At 40.4% G+C, this 19,766-nt stretch overlaps 1 protein-coding gene across 6 annotated transcripts in view; it reads right to left on the reverse strand.

Annotated features, from left to right (window-relative positions):
• Positions 1–144: 144 nt before the first annotated feature.
• The window catches only part of apbb2b (amyloid beta (A4) precursor protein-binding, family B, member 2b), a 42,248-nt gene continuing 22,626 nt past the window's right edge, over positions 145–19,766 (reverse strand). The window contains exons 1-15 of one of the 6 annotated variants that reach the window (XM_078953213.1): positions 18,267–18,419; positions 15,679–15,923; positions 15,261–15,392; positions 14,821–14,892; positions 14,057–14,107; positions 13,428–13,513; positions 12,474–12,534; positions 11,007–11,153; positions 10,522–10,649; positions 7,864–7,978; positions 6,941–7,028; positions 6,474–6,557; positions 5,946–6,061; positions 4,638–4,817; positions 145–3,305 (exon numbers count right to left, since the gene is read on the reverse strand). In XM_078953213.1, the coding sequence (XP_078809339.1) occupies positions 3,135–3,305; positions 4,638–4,817; positions 5,946–6,061; positions 6,474–6,557; positions 6,941–7,028; positions 7,864–7,978; positions 10,522–10,649; positions 11,007–11,153; positions 12,474–12,534; positions 13,428–13,513; positions 14,057–14,107; positions 14,821–14,892; positions 15,261–15,392; positions 15,679–15,923; positions 18,267–18,318 (1,728 nt within the window). In that variant the 5' untranslated portion in view covers positions 18,319–18,419 and the 3' untranslated portion in view covers positions 145–3,134. Of the gene's footprint in view, positions 3,306–4,637; positions 4,818–5,945; positions 6,062–6,473; positions 6,558–6,940; positions 7,029–7,863; positions 7,979–10,521; positions 10,650–11,006; positions 11,154–12,473; positions 12,535–13,427; positions 13,514–14,056; positions 14,108–14,820; positions 14,893–15,260; positions 15,393–15,678; positions 15,924–18,266; positions 18,420–19,766 lie in introns of those variants that run through there. The other 5 variants (XM_078953201.1, XM_011475120.4, XM_011475110.4 and 2 more) reach the window with 5 other exon arrangements.

The following is a 19,766-nucleotide window of genomic DNA, read 5'->3' on the forward strand; positions in this document are numbered from 1 at the left end:
ATTAGTTTTTAATTAGTCTGTTTTGATTCAAATTTTCTTTATGAAGAATTTTAGTATCATTTTTAATTGAATAAAACATTAGTGACTCGCTAAAGGTAGTAGTAGGGGGACACAGAAATGATTGGTGGCAGCAGACGCAGAAGGTCAGGTAATACATTTTTTTTTAATGCCATTTATCCTCACAACTGGTTACATTGATAAAGTGTACAAATCAGTGAGCAGCAAACGGAAGCAAACACATCCATCTATGGTAATGGAGGGTGTTCATTTGTTGATGTTTGTGACAGTTTAAGCTAAGCGTCCACTGTTGCTCCCCTCCTCTTCTCAATCCTTCCTCCTTTTCTGCAAAGTTAAGCTTGTTGGGGTTTGATAGAGGGGACAAAGAGAATGGCGTCAAGAGGCTTCAACTCTCCCCAACCAATAAAATCCGTACATACCTTTATAAAATAGAATAAATAAAATAAAAATATTTCTGTTCAATACATACAGTTTCTCTTTCAACCATTCGAGGGCATGCGAGGCTTTTTCTCATGACTTTCATTTACTCAAAGAATGCATAGATAATTGCACAGTTAAATTCAGCATTAATCTAAGGGATAACTGGAAGTTTTTCCCCCTTTTTACTCTTAACTGTTTTCTTTATTTCCTTGCATTTTTACTGTTTTTTTTATATCTACAATGATCTATATAAGTATTTTACACTTTGGCCATTTAAAGATTTCAAAATAAAGGCATTTTAAAATGAGAAGAAAATAAAAAAACCTTCAAAAGATAAAAATAGCTTATAATAACGAACGCTAAAGGTTACATTAAATGGGCATTATGCACACTCAGAATTTAGACTTTTCATTTTAAAAGCTTTGTGAAAAGGAAGGAAGGTGCTGTGTGGGAGAATTTTTATCCTGCTTTTAAAAAAAAAACATCCCTTGAAATCCCTTAAATTGAAACGCCACAATAAACAAGATGAATTAACAGCTTTCCCATAAATGTGCATTTTATCAAAATTCACTTTACATTTCTGAACAAGCAAATATTTGATTCTTTTTTTATGTCTTAATAATATAGTTAGTTGATTTTTATAGCTACAATAAAGAAAATGTGGTTTCTTCTTTTGAATAATCTAGAATCGTTAAAGAAACTAGTCAGAGCTTCAGGAAAAGCTCTCACATAAACATTTCTAAAGCCATGTTCACACCGCCAAAGCTCTACGTACAAAATGCCTTTTTAAAGTTAACCCAAGTTGAACTTTTACCAATCAGGGACTCGGATTTGGTATTTTTGTATGGCTGACGTCCTTTTTAGTTCATGAATGAACGACCCTTTTTCAAATGGATCATGGGGGACAATTTGATAATTGCAGTTTGTGTTCGGGTGGAATTCTATGATACCCAATCTTTCATATATCAGAGTAGGGCTGCATAGAAAAAGCCTGAATTGGCAAGATTTGCACCGCTTCAGCATTTCACAGCAAACCTCTTCCAACTGTAGGTGGTGGACATGCTCAAGTAGACAGCAGAAAAAGAAAGAGTAGCCCTTCCCTGCTTGAACAAGAACCCGCGTTTAGCCAGTTCTAGAACAAGCATCGCATGTCTGGTGGGCCCATAGCTTTAAAGTAGACAATCTGCTGATTTACTGGGAAAAAAAATAAAAACATATTTCGCTTGTTTCAAACATTTGCCCGTTCATAATCAATCTACAGCTTTGAAGTCTTGAGTGCTGTGATGAGACAGATTACATCTAATCTATGATATGTGACACACAAAGGTTTTTATGTGGAAGTAATTTACGTGATAATTGATCTCATGGCACCAATGAACACAAACATGAAGAGGAAACAAATTCAAGTGGAGACGTGGAGCAGCTCAGGACAGTCCCCGTCTTTTGGAGTTCATGCAAGTCTTTGCTTTTCTTCTCCAAAACAAGCGGAGGCCAAAACAATTTCCTCTCCTTGTAAGATAAAGAGAAAAAAAAAACATGATAAAATAATATAAAAAAATAACCAACACACTAGTATAAAACACATTCCTCAACTCTCATATCTCCTCCAGGCAATCCCCCTTTTATTACTAAGACACTAAGACAGTTCTGAGGTGGGATTGAGAGGATTGCAAAAGTCAAATTTCCTGCAGCGGGGGTTACGAGGAGCAGTGGCATGCCGACATCTTCTGTGATTGAAGCAGGGGGTTTGAACACTTTGCTCCTGCAAAGGGGAAATGCCCCCCCCTTCCCTCCAATCTCTCTGCCTTTATTATGGCTATCAACAAGGGATAACAAAAGATTTAAACAAACAGAGAGGCGGGGATGTGAAAGAAAGCTTCAGGTGACAGGTCACCGCTCGTCTCCAATGATCCACAGCTGAAAGTCAGGCTGAGCATTCCTATCGCCTTCCCTTCCAGTCCGTAAAGCAGCAGCAGTGAGGTGATGTGTGTCCGAACGGTTCACATTTATAGAAAACGGTTCATGCATTAGCCTTTAGGTGTAGACTGGCGAGTGTTTTAATGTCGTAGCAGCTTGCTTCTTCCTTCAATTCAAGGTTTCTCTTCAAAACAAGACATGGTAGCTATGGTTACTCCTTTCTCTCATTAGGTTTATAGTATGTTCACTGAGGAAGGAGGACCAGACTGTGACAAAGCGCCTAGACTAATGAGACAGCTGATTGAAGTGCAGGCGCTGCGGCCTCCGGTGGAAGGTCATGCTGGCAGCGCACACAGGTAAATACACTCAAAGCATGGAGAGATCCACGGTTGGGGCAGGAGTGAGTTGTGTTCATCGTTTTCACTGTTCTGGGGGGAGCGGCAGGTGAAAGTACTTCTATGTACAAGTTCCCCTTCCTAAGCATCCTTCCTGATCGTTTCTTCCCCATGCCGATGATTCCGAATTTCCTTGATTATTCAGAGGAAACTAAGCTGACCCGCTGCTCAGGAGAGAGCCGAGTAATCAGGACTTTTTAGATTTTCTCCCAAAAACGGAGGAAATTGGGGTAGCATTCCCAAATGGTGATGCTTTGTTGTTTCCGCCATTGCTTGAGTCTTCTATGGACATGGACTTTACAGCAGCGATGCGATGAGTTACCATGGTAATTAAGATTCTGTAAGTAGATAGAGTCCCTTTCTTTTTTTTTTTTTTTGCTGTGGTTACTGTGGCAATTCAGTGACAGGTCTCTTCTGTTTGAGCGTGTCGATGAGCGACAAGACCCCCCGCTTTACGCTGGTGGAGACGCGGCGGGACACAGAGTCACCGGGAGGCGAGGAGCCGCAAGCCTTCTGGGACAGCGGGCGAGCCACCAGACATTTCTGATACCGCAGCTGAGAAAAGAAAACACAGACAGAAGAGTTACAGCACACGCATGTGTGTGCAAAAGGAACACGGAGAAAGAAGTTGGACTGTTGCAGGCTGCTGCCTGTGATCAATGGTAATGACTGATGATTCATGTCACCGTCCATCACTTTTGGTTTGCCAATGTGTGTGTGTGCTTGTGTGAGCATACATCCAAAGTTGTGAAGGGTGATCAATAGCCTGCAGTCCAGCACTGCTGTAAATACCTCAGAGGAGCAGAGGCATCTGCAGCATCTGCAGCCTGCATGCATGGACTGCATCTACCAAAAACACTCGGATGGGGTTTCTCTTTTCCCACTCTAATCATCTTTTGATCTATTTTAAAAGCGTTCCCAGCATTCATTTTGCTATGATGACATCATTTTTAGACAAGATTGAAAAACCTGAGTTGTTTTCTAGGACATAGTTTCTGCAGAGCGTCAGTAGCTCATATTAGAAATTCTCCTCAGAGATGTGGGCGGGGACTTTTGCTGTAGAGTAAGCCTGCCCTTACTTCCCATCATCTATCTGTTTACATTCTCTCCCCCTAGCGTACAGCCCCTCATAACATCAATCTAACATTAGTGGTGCAACAAAAATGCTGAGCAATACTGAAGCTATCCAACCGTATAGTTTGGAGCCAAAATTCCAGCTCAGATGAGGAAAACAAAGACGTTCGTGGATCTATTCGTCTACAAGTGGATGCATCAGAATGGAAGCTTGTGGCTTTGCCACGGTAGCTTCTACGTCACACGTACAAGCTTTTAGCAACAGTGTTCTGTGTCTGCTCCCGATTCTCAACTATTTTAATGAAGAAACATTTAGAAATGCAATTTTTAGCTTAATTTTCTTCACACATGTCGTCCATTATGAGAAAAATGCCACAAGAAGATGTTAAAAATGTAAATAGAATCACACTTTTCATTAAGGTGGATGTTCAAAAACTCTCAAGATTCAGTTTTCACATCGTTTTCCATCATTGTAGTTTTTGTGTCTTATTATCTGCATTCATGTCAAAACTGTTTGCATAATTCTGCCAAATATCCTAAAATTTGTTATCAGATGTCGTTTTCAAACACTGCAGCTTACTAAAATGTAAAAAAAAATATTTAAAAAAAAGTTCTAAAAAGAGTCATATTTCAGTCCCTGAAAAAAACCCTTACAGTTGACCAATCCTTACATTGGAAATGTTATAAATGAATAGGCATTATATGTAATTGCCGTGTTAGTGTTTACCTTTCTATGTTTATGGATTCTCATCTGTGCAGTATATTTAATAATTGTGAGGTAGTTCAGGATGAGATTGGTTTACTCTGACTTACCATGCACGCCGCCTGCACCGCCTCAGAGACACTGCCGGCATTGGGATCACACCAGAACACATGACAGTCAAAACGATGGCCGCCAGCGTCCATGATGAAGGCAAACGTGTGGATGTTACGACCCACGCCCATGAAAGACAGGAAACGAACTCGGCACTCCACTAACACTTCTTCTTCATCCTAGCAGAAACAAGGGGGTGAGATTAGTAAAAATAATAATTCAAATATGCTACATACTTTAATTTGTTATTTTTGTTATCTGTTTAAAGCCCTTTACTTTTATTCATTTTCTTTTTGATCATTAGTTTCTGATTCCACAGTCTTCTATTTTCCGCTCTTTTTAATTCCGACACATTTATTGACACATTTCAAAGCAAACACGAGTTGAAGGCAGGTCAGTTCCACCAGATGACCACTAGAAGGCTAGTTACAAAAGTAACTGAGTCTCTATTCACTCCCAACTTCTTCAACCTAAACAGTCTTAATTTAGCTACAGGAAAAAATGCACACCAGCAACTCTAAACCTTTACTTTCTCCCCCTCTGTTTGCATAAGAAATCCAAAGCAACTGTTATGGAGGTTGAAGTTTTCTAAAACTATTTATCATTTCATTTAAATTCACATTAAATTGTGCAAAAAGAGTGGATGGGATCTTTTGAGTGAGCAACCAGTCCAGATCTTTAGAGCGGCCTTACTTGGTTACACTGTCTAAATGTCCATATTTATAAATATTTGGAAAGGTTGAAGTTTAGTGAGGACATTTTCAGTTGGATGAGGCGCACGGTGGCCTTAAATGAGCCAGTTACAAAACCAATGACATCTAACTCATGTACAGAGTCACTGATCAGAGATTGGCTGCTTGTTTTGCCGTTTGCTGCCTCGGCATTTCAATACGATACTGGTCATGTCAGCAAACCCTTAAAGTGGTTCCTTGAGGTTCATGTTGCCATGGAAACTGATTTGTAGGACAGCATCACAAGACTCTTCTTGGATCATCTGGAACGAAGTTGAGGATGTTCACCATTCACGCAGCGTTGATGGAATGCTGCTGTACTCAAGCTGGCTGTGGTGTAGCGGTCACCAGAATGCCTCATTAGTCTGTGTGAAGCTCTGCAACAGTCCAGCATCTAATACATTTCTTCCATGGTAATCGCAGGACAAAACTATGACCATGTGCTCAGATTTGTCAAAGTGGAGCTGTCCGAGTCAGCACACTTAATTTATCTAAGACTTTTTGGGGTGGGTGGGGGCATTCCTGCTGAGCACTGAAAGATGAGAGTTAAGGCAAGGCGAACAAAGACATGAAAACCTGGTCTTTGCTGATGGTGACTGTGGCGTCTGCCACATTAAGAGCCACAGGAGTCCAGTCTTCTTTAGTGGAAGAACCCATAAGACTGTCGATAGCCCCATTCAATATATCCATCCCTGGAACAGAGGATATGAAAAACAAACAGGAAAGGTGTGAGTGGATCACCTGCACTGGACATGAAAGCTACAGTTTTGATAGTAACCCAGACCATAAAACTGTTTTAACTGATTGAAATAATAATTATAAAATATTTAATGTACTTTAAAAGTAGGCATTGCTCATTTAGAATACATGTGTTAGACTCAAACACCAATCTATCCTTTAAAAGTGTTTTTTTTATGAAAGATTGTGTGAAGATGGGGTTAAAGACAAAGGAGCTTCGATCCTCCATCTTTTTGATCTTTGGAACTCTGCATGGATTTGATGAACACTTTAGGAAATTGTCTCCACTTCTAATGAAGAAGAGCGTCCATGGTTTTTCGTTTTGTTTTCTCAGCGCGCTTTCAGACAAGAACATGGGATACGAACCGATTGGTCTGGCCACAGGCATCATTCCTAGGTAAAGTACTTGAAACTTCTGAACCAGCTCAGTCTTTGGTGTGGGGAACTCTGCTGAGGAGAATTTAACAAAAACTTAGAGGCTGGAAAACATTGTTGTCCAAAACAGTCAAAATACTACAAATGCAAATATATTCAGGACGTCAATTTTGTGAGGCGTTTGTTAATCCTACTTAAGATCATTTTTACATTAACACTCTTATTTTGAAAGATTTATATCGCAATTGAATTTTAAATATTTGCCTTCATAAGAAAACAAATGAAGAGAAAGATTCTATTGGTGGATTTTGTGAGGAATCATCTTCTCTAGCCGATTGTCTACATCAAATCTTTTTGAAATACAATTTTCTTGCTTTTCTTTATGCAGAGAATTAGTAATTTTATCTACAGAGGAAGTTCATTTTCCATTCACCAGTGGATGAATGATTGAAACAAACCCTGTAAGGGGAGGTCCAGTCCTGCCTGCATCCTGTCCTGAAGAGAGCCTCCTGCCATGGCTTTGGCATTCTTTCGCTCTGTCATTATCTGGAGGAGGAGGAGAAGAAATAGGAACTTTTGAGCGTAAAGAGAGCGTTATTGACAAATAGGCTTATGAAAAAAAGCGAGCTGAGACGATGGGGAAGAAGAGTGGATTGAAAACTGTTATGTGTAACAAGCTTAAAGGGAAAACTGCGGCAGGTGAGGACCCCTGCTACTTCCTGGGAAAATCTTCAGAAGAAAGCGTCTGAGCAGGCTAACAAACTACTTTTCACTTCCCAAGAAGAATTTAAAAAAAGGCAAATCGATTGTTTGAAACATCACAACTTCAGATCCACAGATACATCATTGTAAAAATGTATTTTTAGTTTTAAAAAAAATGCTGGTAATTCTTGCATAACTTTGCTTTTTTGGAGACTCAAATCAATGACAATTGAATTAAACCACATTAATAGTTGGATTTATTAGCAAATTGGTAAAGAAATAAAATGATTTGCAATTTCTCCCTTTATTTCAGAAAACATGCAATAAGAAAGCATCAGTAAATGTAATTTAAAAAAACTTTAAAAAATGCGGAGTCAATAAACATGACTAATGAGATGGGGGGGGGGGGGGGGGGAACTTTGCAACAATGAAATAATAAAACGCTAGAAAAAGCTTTGTAAGTGAGTTGAAAGCCCTTAATTACACACACGGAGCCTTTAAACGGCCCCATAACCTCATGGCTACTTCTTCAAAGAAAAACAAAGAGGACGGCCAAAAGGAATTTTATAAATCAATATGGCGTGAAGCACAGCTCTATGAAAGCTCGTCATTCAATGTAAACCTCATCAAAAGAAAGGGCTGTGGCCTCCAGAGCAGCCTGGTGTGTGAAGACACCCACCCGGGAGCAGATCTCGTGCAGGCTGGTGGCGATGGCTTTGGCCGGAGTGTCACAGCGGAACACATGACATTTCAGGATCCTGGTGTTTTTATCCCGCGCCACATAAGCAAAGTCCCTGAGAAGATGGAAAAAAGAAAAAAAAAAAGAAATATGAGGAGCGGCAGGTCCAGCTGTGGAGCTGGCAGCCCTTTATCAGCATGCTGAACATTACACACACACACAAAAACACACACATGCACTGTCTTGTCGAAGGACCCCTGAGATCAATAGAACAGCATGATGTGCGATGGAGATGACTCCAGTGACAGCAGGACAGAACTTTCCACTGAGGCCACTGGAGCAGAAAATAATTTAAATCTGCTGTACAGAAGGAATGAGGAATGAGGGGAGGAGAGGGCCCAGAAAGGAATCCTTTGAACCTCTTAGAATAAACAAAAGCAATAATAAGGAAAAAACAGTGCTGCCTTAGATGGAAAGCGTTATTTTTTTATTTTTTTTAATGAATAACGACTTTGAACAAATGAAATCCTTTGTTTTCATGTTGTAATAATGAATCTTGGGGGAGGAAGATCTCCTTAAACATTGGCATTTTCTGTGGTTCTGTTCTGCAGTCCTGTAGAAACAACCAGCAGATGAGGTCACCCTCAGTTCTGCATGTGTGTACAAAGGCACGAAAATAAATACACACAAACGGAGAAAAGTGAACAAAGACCACTGATGACAGACATGCTGTGGGAGGTTCAGCGACACCAAGAATGTGTTTACCTCTCTCTGCATCCAAGAAGGCATGGCAGGAAAAGAGGGCATTTAGTAAAAAAGAACAAAAAAAAAACAACTGTTCTCACACCAGAGACAACCTGTATAAACAGTTTAAGTAAACACTTGTAATCTATCGTGTGTCTTTGGGAGTTTTTGGGACATTTTTTTCAGTTGCAGTTTAGTCAAATACACAGATTTGTGGTTGGGAATAGGTAGTTTTCATTGGCAGGGAAAGCTACTAATCAATATTTTATCCCTTAAAATAAATAAAAGCACAAATAGAAACATCACATTTCATCACATTGCATTGTTAAGTATTATCCAGGACAAAGAAAAACACATTTGAAAAGCTTAAAAATGTAAATAGAAACACTTGGAGGATGACAGAGCACCATCCAGATAGAAAAACATAAAAATGGAGATGCAGGTTGGATGGATTTTTCATTTCATCTATAATCTCATATGCCACACCCCCCACCAAGATACCAAGGTTTCAGTGGGAATGCGTTTCCTCAGAAGTGATGATGACTTTTCAGGCACATAAGGAGAGAGGAGGATCAGAGACTCTGCTTGTTTACTGACAGATCCACTTCTGTCTGAGCGGACAGGAAAATCCCCGCTAAATCCAGGTTTTCATCCCCTCATCATTCACGTGGGAATCCAAACCACAGCAAAAATGGGAAGAGATATGCACAGACAGACCCCAACAGAACCCTGCTCTGCAGTAATTGACTGTGAGGATGCTACATTAAAAAAAACACACATATCACTTAACATTATCTCAGGCAAACAGATCCAGAAAACCAGCTACGAGTAAAGCTACACCTACAGCCAACTGCTGATCTCTAACAGGTAGACCTCTGGACAGTTCTTAAAGACTTGGAGACACAGACTGCTGTGATACATCATCAGGGTGCTCAGACCTCCTATCAGCTACTTCTACTTTCTGATAAAACAAGACGGCTGCAGAGATACTCACAGCGCTTTGTTTGCGGTCTTGACAGTTAATCCTCTGAACAGGATCGTCCTCAGACAATTACATTCTCAGTCCCTGGTGATGCTGCAGGCTCGCGCATTCTTCTTAACCTGTCTGATCCCCCAAATCACAGAGAACTGAACAGTGTCCTCCCCCTCTCCTTCTCTCCTTCCGAAAGCCCCCTCTCCTCTCCTCCTCCCTCTGACCATCCCTCAGCCTCCTCCCTTCGCTCCAGCTGAGGTATTCTTACTCGTGAGGCTCTCCTGCGATGGAAATGTGCACGGTAGCAGCTCTGCAGCTCTCAGGAAACATGACAGAATCATCTTGGTTCTTTTATGTTTTGTTTTTTAAAGCTCGAGTGTATAGATGAGAAACGTGGAACCAGCTACTGCAGCAGCTTGAAACTCTTCCTTCTCTTACTCCAGCAGCTTGGCAGTGAACACATGCTGGTCTACTTGCCTGTTAGAATCGCACAGCTTGTAAACTTCACATCACATATCCATGCTGGAAAATGGATTTTAGCTATATTTTTTGGTTTTTGTGCACAGCGCCCTCTAATGGTCATCAACACGTAGCATATCAGAAGTATCTGTGACCTAAAGTGAAAGGCAGCTGCAATAAAATCAATCAATAAAGGAAGAGATGAAACTGAAAGAAGGAAAATCAAAATCATTTCTTGTCCTCTGGATTTAAAGGATGGTTTATTCCTAATAATCTTTGAATCTTCATCTTCAGTTTCTCTGATTTCGTCATCTCTTCATCAAAAACCTATTTAAAGCTCTGACTAACGAGAACAACTACAGCAAATGCAACTGCAACTTAATACAAGGTCTCTTTGGAAATTTACAAACTACTGTATTACCAAGGTGAATGTAAAAGGAGGTAACATGGGGTAAATCTATGGGGTTGCCATCACAGCTTACCTGCCATTGTCCCGGCCAACGCCCCAGACCCGGATACTTGCAATTGGCTGGGAATGAAGCACACTGCGGTCCATGGGATCAACCAGATTCAACATGTTGTTCTCCAGAACCAGGTACATGTCCTTCCCCTGAGGATTAGCAAATACAGTGCAATCAAACACACAATGTTGAAAATGTGTATAAAAGTGTGTGCTTTCTCTGTTTACTAAGGCCTTTAAATAAATGATCAAACCTGAGCGAGATTAAAGCATCGAAGAAGGGCATGAAGTGTCATTTTACATCACACACAGAGAGACACCTTCACACATGTCTGTTCTTTTCTCTCCTCTTCCTCACTCTGACATATTTCACATGTTTGATAGTAGAAAGTCTTTTATTTTTTAATCCTCTTGTTTTTTTTAAAAGCAAGTTTTCAGCCTAAAAAGTCTTTTACTTTAATAAATCTGCTGCCATGCCTTCATGCTTCATGCCTTCCTCTTCCTCACCTCTCCCCAGATGCCAACAGTGTCTCTAATGTCATTCTTGCAGTACGACAGTTGTCGGATACAGTTGTTGACGGCAACGCTGCTCTTTCCAGGGGCCAGGTCCTCCTCGCCCATCTCCACCCAGCCCAAAGAGCGCACCGCAAAGCACTGGCGGACATACAGTAAAAAAAAACAAAAAAAACACGAGACCGTTTTACTGATTCAGATACATATTACCAGGCTTTTACACCGAAAACCTTTTCTAATTTCAATTTAGACTTGAGAAGGCAAGTAGTAAGGAGGAAGAAACCTGAGGCAGAGAAAGCCAAGTATTCATTACATTTTGACATCATTTTCCTCCAGTAAAAGTACAGTTTATTTATCAGATTTAGTTCATAAATCAAAACCATTAAAAGAAGTAGTGTGGGAAGTTACAAATAAAATACAATCAGCTATAAGCATCCTTAATGCAGGCTATTCTGTGCATGCAGATTCCAAACAGTACACAAGCCTTTAAAGATTCCAATCTTTATCTGCAGATGACTATTTTTCACACAAATGTGCTGCTGGTCCAGAAGCCCAGATTGCTTGACTCCATTTGTGTCTATTTAAGGCACCTGAGAAGCTAAGAAAGTTTCTGACATTCAGGACTTTGGCAAAATTAGCACTGAATAATCAAGCTTGGATCAGCTATGATGAAACAAATCATCAGCTGGGCGACCATTGTAGAAAGTTACCAGAATAACTCTGCAGTATGAGGGACTCCTTAAAGCCGGAATGTTTCATTTAGTTCAGCATTTAATTGCAGTAACCCTTGAAAAACAAGGATGTCATTTATCCTGTTTAACCACCAGGGGGCAATATTGGTTGGCTAGTTTTTATTTGGTTCATAAAGTTTTAACAGTTTTTTTTGTACGTATAATTTTCCCCCTGACCTCAGATGCCATCATTTAAATGGGTTTATGCCATGGTCCGGGTTAATTCTCATTTCTGATTGGCTGCTGGGTGTAGATTAAAAAGTGATAATCCACAGTAAAAATGCACACCTAAAAAAGAAGATCTTGTCACATCTAGCTTAAATGTTCTATTTCACTGCGCTGGCTTCTTTAGAACAAACTTTTTCTTCATCATCTGGACAAAAACAAGCATTAAGAGGTGAACTTTCTCTCTGAAATTATTTAACCCATCGTGACAATCAGCATAGATATCGCTTTCCTTTGCCGCTGCAGTCGAGATCGGAGGTCAGAGTGGGCGCCGCTCCATGTGACAAATAGACCGCTTTTTGTGAACAAAAGCGATCCAAAAGAAAATAATACCAATAAAGGACTAAAAACTGGTTGAATATTTATTTCTTTTATAAGTGACCATGGAATAAGCGGGTTAATGGCCTTCGAAGTGTGCATTATGAAAATGAACGCACTTCTGCGAAGTGCGTTCATTTTCATAATGCACACTTCGTCTGCCAGCAACCCTTACGTAAAGAATTACCTTTGCTTCTGATTCACTCTTCACGTTTGTCGTCTCGTTCTCTTCCAAAGCAGGACAGCTCCTAAAAAAACCCAACAGAGTCAAAGAATTAACATTCTTCCGAAGGTTAAATAATGCTAAGATCCTGTGGACTCTGAATCAGATTGCTGGCCACTAAACCAATAGTGTGCACAGAAACAAATACAACCAATAGCCTGCAAACATTTGGACCTACAGAAATGTGTAAAACAAATCTCCCTTTGATTACAATATCAAAAGAATGGCTTTTCCCCTCACAAAACAACAATGCTGGCATTGGTGGATCTGCTGTATTAAAGAGTAACTGTAGTGGCTTTTTTCTTTGAGTAATAACAAAACTATGTTAAGTAAAAAATAAGTGAATAGCGTCAAATGATTGATAGCACTGTTTAGTTCTCCTTTAAGATATGATAGGTAGAATTTGTATTTGTTCTGAAACATTACACTTCTACAGGCGTACAGACGTTCTACATTGTCAGGAAAATCTAGAAACCACTCAACAAAAAGATCAACACCTGTTCAACAACTTAAAAGGCTGCACTTTACTGCATAAAAAAGAGAAGAAGCATTTGTCCTAATATTCTGTGCAAGTTTAAATGTAAATAAAAAAATTAAAAAATAGTTAATAGACTTTTTTGTGATTGCAAAGGAGAATAAAATGTTGTCAGAATATCCTGTTTACTTTGTTCTCCACATTATTCAGTGTGCTGATGAAGATCAAATTAATGATGGAACTAACGTCTACATGACCCTGTTTGACCTCACTAAATACACAAAGGAAAAGGCTAAATATTTAGGGTGAGAATTAGTGGCAGAAACAGAAAAATGGAGCTTAAAAGTAAAAAATAAATAAATAGGTTTCAGACATTTACAGTACATGTACCGGTAGGTAAGTTGAAAGTCTGATGTTAGCAGTGTCTCTGAGCAAACCTTCACCTGAGCTTTAGGGATGCATATCGAAGCGTGGCCCCTTCAAACTCCTTTAGGCTTGGATCAGGGTTCACTGTAGCAGCCTGAAGATCCTGAGACACACAAGTGACATGGGCGTGTCAAAGAAAGATTAAAACCCCAGAATACACCCCTTTGAAATGTGCAGTCAACATGTCTGTTCTAACAGCAGCTTATGTTCCTCTGGCAGACTCTGGAATAAAATATGCATAAACACCAACACATCGACTGTCCTGGCATGAAAAACCATAGGTTACAAGCCCAAATACAAAATATGCTAAAAAGCCAATATGCTGAACGGTGCACGCAAACATGCATTCAAGTGTGGGCTGGTTAAAAAATGGTTATGGTACAATACTAATAACAGGGCATGCTACATCAAGACAAAAAGATGTCTGTGCAATTAGGATGAAAAGATGGTTTCAAGAGGCAACCTGTTAAATGAGCCATGTCACGGACATATTCTCACATATCAGCGTCATTGAAAAATAAATGTCTGTGCTTTTGTTGAAGCATCAGCCACACATGCTTCTGCTCGGGCAGTGAACTCTACAAAAATGCAAACACTGTGAGGTTAGACAAGACTTCCCCACACACTCAGAGCGCTTTATACTTGCCTTCCACATTTCACTATCAATTTTGCCGCCAAATTCACTCCACACCTGTTTCTACATACAGCGTTAAAAAAAATAAAAATAAAAAACACAAAAAAGAAAAGACAGTGGTGGGTGGAGATTGAAAGGTTGAAGGTGGGAAAGGAGCAAGGGGAGAAAGACAAAACAGGATTATCAGCTAACCAGATCACTTCACACTCGGGTTTTGCAATGAGGAGCGAAGCAACAAAACATTTAAAAAAAAAAAACAGAATAAGCTTGATTAGAAACTTGTTTTTTTTCTTGTGTGCTTAGAACAATAGATTTATTTGACAGAAACCATTTTTATTCATATGTGGCGAGCTACAACACATTGATGCCACGTTTGAGTCTTTACCAGATGCACTCATGCATATTTTTACCCATTTAACTCTCCAGTGTTTACATTCTTTCGCCTATCATAACTCTTTGACTGTTTACCTAATGAACGTAATTCCAGCAGATTTTAAATTAAAGAAAAGCAGCCTTGTTCTGATGTGCAACTCTTTACAGTAGTGAAGTGCTCACACAATCAATTTATCGCGGTATAAAGAAAAGCTGCTTTTCTCTGCATCAGATTCCACTGATTCCCATTTCTAACTTGAGTTATGTCAAAGATCGTGGGGTTGTTTAGGTGTTGCTGGCAACATCTCTAGTGTTACAGGAAAAAAGAATTGACCCATTTAGCCCAGAACTCCACTGAGTTCAAGTAGAATGTGAACAGAAAAAGAAATGCTTAAATTCCCTGCCTTATCTTCGTCCTCATGATGCTGGGAGTGACTTTCTTGATCGGACGTCCCCTGTGGAGAAGTGGAGCGAGGCTGAAAAGACAGAGGATCGAATGAGACGACGATGAGATGTGAAATGTTGTCATTTCTATTAGGTCATAATCTAGTTTGTCACTTTGTCAGCTTAAAAAGGAGAGGCCTCAAGGTCAGTGGCCACATAAAGAATTATCAGGAATCTGGTTCCAACACGTCAATCCATCAACATCAGGCCATTCTCAGTCGATCAATATTGTATCTACACATTGCTGATCTCCATCAATCTCCTTTAACACTCTGTCCTAAAGCCATCATGCTACACGACTAAGGTTTTTTTCTTTCAGGAGGACAACAATAAAAGCAGGTTATACTTTTTTAAGAACGTGTGGAAAAGGAGATTTAAAAACAATTCTTCTGAAGCTTACAAAGTAGCAGCTGTTGACAAATCCACACGTGGGGAGGATGTGCTCATGAGCTGAGAGGGGCTCCACAGAGCTGTCAGAAGTGGTGCTGCCTGAGCGGGTTGACGCTCGGAAGAAGATCTCAGCCTGGGACGACTGTAGAAAAACACATAAGGAGTCATCAAAAATTCAATATATTTTCTGTGGTCTGTGACAGATGGTAAGACATCTAAAGAATATACAGAGATTTGGGGCATTAATGATCTCATTAAAACAACTTGTGAATTTTCTCAACATTCAGGACTTTTACTAAGACAAAAATTTATTTTTTTTTACCAACCAAAAATGTAGTGTTCTTGGAAATCAATAAAAAAATGTTTTTTTTTAAATAATCTTTCTAAACTTCAACCATCTGATCAAATGCACTTTCTTAAGCTCTCACCTCGTGGTCAGGAGTGGGCGAGGGGCTGAGGGAGCCCAGCGAGTGTTTACGTGGTGCTGAAGTTGAATGATCCCCCAAGGTTGTGAACTCAGTTTCTCCGGGGTGAGGTGGACGGGCAGCAGGTCGCTCCCACTGGGTGGTACCTGTCGGAATGTGCCAGTAGTAGATGCCAGCCATGTCTGTGATCTTCTTCCATCCCGGAGGGAGGTCGGGGTCTGTCTGGAATGACTGCTCACTCCAAATATCTGATGAGCAATTAAAAAACAGAAAGAAAAAAGGTGAAAGTGGGCAAAAATACAGGAATGAGTCCAAGCTAAAGTGCAACAAGCAACCAACTAGTAAGAGGACATCCTGAAAGCAGAAAGTCCAACTTGGTCGGAGGTTTCAGGATAATATTTAACTTAATTTTATCATTTTTTTCCAGAAAGAACTGGACAGAAATTGCTGAGATTAATGCAACAAAAAACCCACAAGAATGAAAAATATGTCTGATTTCAAAATATGTGTAAAGAGATAAATTTCTAGAAGAAAAAGTACATGCCCAGCTCTGGACATTTTGTCAAATCCCAATGATTAAAATGTGAGCAGAATTGAAAAATATTACATCTTTTACAAGCACAAGTAAAAACATTTATACTGGACATCTGCCATCGTGTTTTCTTCTCCAAAAATTCTGCAAAAATATCACCAGTTTCATTAAGTGGATATGTGATCAATTTACAACTTACCCTTCACTACTTTATGCTTCTTTTTTTCTCTCATATGTTCGTGAGGCATTTGTCTCTAAAACTACAGACATGCTGGGCATGTGGCGTGGGTTCAAGAACGCGCTAAACATGAGTTCCTGAACATATAGCCTATGGTGTTTACACTAGATAGGCATTGAGGGTCTTCCTCTTCTTTTTCTTTTCTACTGTTTACTAGCGCGTGGCCACCACGTGCTGTCGGTCCTGGTGTGAAATGCTGTCATGGTGCAAATCTTAAGAATCTTGCTCAAGGCTTCTTCTTTCACAGCTCTTTTCCACTATATGAAAGACTTGCTGTAATAGAATTCCAGCCGAGCACAAACGGCAACGATGAATCTCTCCTTCATGATCAATTTTTAACCGCTTGGCACTTCCGTGAATTTAAAAGGGGCCGCCATCCATACGTCACTACCAAATTCGAGTCCAAGATTGGTCAAAGTTTAACTTGGTTTAACTTTCAACGTGCATTCAATGTCTGTGCGTTTTGTACGTAGAGCCCGAGAAAAGTCGTAGACCCTGTCGTATCTATGTGTGAATGCGAAAGTTCCTGAAATCCTTCCTGAAAGACTTTTCATTGTAAGTGGCTGCTTAAGCGCACGTTGCAGAGAGCCGTGTGAAGGTTGCTTAAGGCACCATAGCTCTAGTTTTCCTAAGAAAATAATAAAACACTCGTAAGATGATTGTGTTTTGTTGGAATCTGTTGTCACTGATTTACCCAAAGTCTTTTCATCTACATCAAACACAAGAAACAAAACCATGAAGTGAAGAGCACATGCACGCCTGCAGAGAAGGCTGTAGCAGAGGATGAAAGGTAAACTGATGCCAAGTTGCAGAAATGGGGACAGCAGCTCCTAAAGATGATATAAGCTCTGACCGACTAGAATGGTGCTCTGTGTGTGTGTGTGTGTGTGTGTGTGTGTGTGTGTGTGGGGGGGTGTGGGTGTGTGTGTGTGCGTGTGCGTGTGTGTGTGTGTGTGTACACAATTTCAAGCAGTTTCTAAACTGTTGACCACACACTGATAAAACATGGACCTGTGGCCATAAAATCAGGCTACATGTCAGAACGAGTAGACGAGTCCAGACTAAGAAGGAACGGAGACACACACAGATGCACATACGAGCTGTGAAGCTGCACTGTATGGGAGTTGTAGTCTCCATAAACAAATAAATAGGTCAGAGCAAATAAAACTACAGCGGTCCTAAAATGACTGTCTCTGCTTTGAGTAAGAGGAAGGATGGGAACTCATGAATGAGAATGAAAGCGAAAAGCATGTACACACCAAGGAAGTGGCAAGCAGACATCAAAGTTGAACTCTGAGTTATTACGGTACATGATACAAAATCAGCGGTGTCAGTTGCAAGCAATTAGGCAAGTATAGAAATGCAACGTGGGGATCTGGCATGCAGATCGCAGTTATGTTAAAGTGCCAATGCGCCGTAAAAATGTACCACAAGGGAGCTATGGAGCAGTTAGCATGTGACAACCGGCACGCACACATCTCTATGCAGAATACAGTTGAGCCAGGGGGGAGGGGAGAAGTGTGAGTCTGTGGAGCAACAAGAAAAGGCATGCACACGGATACACACGTCTGCCTGACAAATGATACCAACATGGACCGACAGCTTCCCTCACGGCGCACCAGCACTAGCATGCACAAACTGCAGATCCTTTACGTGTGTCAGACCAATGCAGCCATGAACTAACTTTGTGCACCAATCGGAGAAAGCCCCAAAACACATTTGCTGATACTCCTGCAAGAGCCACACTGACACACTCGGACGGCGCAAACTAACCAACCCCACAGTGTTGCTTCCAGCCGACCCCGTGACAAAAGCACCTACCCTCGTGATTGACAATCACAATTGCCAGCATATAGTCTTTCCCCAGCATCATAGTTAGCTAGCTGCTTCTCAAACAGCAAAAACTTGCTGCTGTGATCAGAGAGAATCCCAGACAGACAGAGAGGGAAGGGGGAGAGGCTGGTAAAGAGGGGTGAGGAGGCACACGAGAGAGCGGAGACCGGAGGGGCATCGGGACATGGGAGAGCACAGATTCGGAGGCAGCGTGATCTGAAAGGAGAGGGGCAGGGAAGACGAGAAGAAAGGCTGCCTGAGAGAACAGTACCAGCAACACGAGATAGAGACTGAGGCAAAGAGGGAAAAGAGAGACAGACATTTAAGAAGGGGGAGAGGCTGTGCGTTCCCTCCAGCTGAGACAGGTTTGTTATAGTCGTCTCTGCCTTCTCTATCTGGAGCAATGGAGATTTGTAATGGCGCTTCCCCTTTCGAGTACCGAAACAACCATGCATTAAGGCAAACGCTTAAACATGTGCAATGCCACACAACATGCTCCTCAAATGAGTCTAACGGAGATTTTTGGAGGTTCTATTGAAGCCCATTTTATGTTTGGAGCTGCAGAGATTTCAAAAACTAACATGACTGAGCACTGACAAAGCAGAAACAGAGACATCTGTGTGAAGCAGAACAACTATGGTAAATCCCAATTTTCCTTAATCCTTAATTCAGACAAGAAAAAAACCTTTTTAGGATTAAATTCAAAACAAAGTATCATATGGCCGGAACTCTATTCTTCAAGCTTTGCTTAGCTGTAATAGACACTTTCCTATAGATTTTTTTTGTTTAATTTACAACAATACTGGAATAAACAACACAACACAGTAATTTGGCATCTCATAAGTAAAGAATAGTCCATTGCTGAACTTTCTGCCAAATTTTTATATAGATTTTTAATTTTACAATGCCCCATCTCCTTACCCATGCCTATGCAATCCGTTTCCTCTATCTAAGAGGTCAGAAAACAATAAGCACACTTCAGTAACAGTTGGGAAGAAGCTTCACACCAGGTGTGCCTGATGCGGAGTAGAGTTAAAGTATGATGTTGGGCACAGCTGAAACGGTTAGGATGTGTATTTGCATTAGCTTCTCTATGCAAGTGTAGTGTCATCAAGCCCTCCAACCCACAAAATTAAGCTAACACAAGCCTGTGAAAGAAACCCCAGCTCAGTCTGCACAGTCCCACATTGATATGGTAGCAACCAGACATGCAATAACGATCACCACGAGGATTCAGAGGCAACAATTCAGAAAAAAATGTACTTAAACGTTAAAAAAAGCAATAATTTCAACTGTAAACTGCAGCAGTCATAAAAACAGACAGACACAATTTAACTCAAAGAAGACTTGAAGGTGTGGTGTAGCTTCTCTAGCAGTGATTGTTCTCAATAATTGGTCATATGAACTTGTTTTGAAAATTTTGATTTTGTTCATTTGGAAATAACACTTTTTTTATAGTAATTGTTAGAGTTATTTTGAAAAGAATAT

The sequence above is a fragment of the Oryzias latipes genome, chromosome 1 (genome assembly GCF_053564925.1).
Source record: "Oryzias latipes strain Hd-rR chromosome 1, Olatipes_Hd-rR_3.1".
NCBI lineage: Eukaryota > Metazoa > Chordata > Actinopteri > Beloniformes > Adrianichthyidae > Oryzias > Oryzias latipes.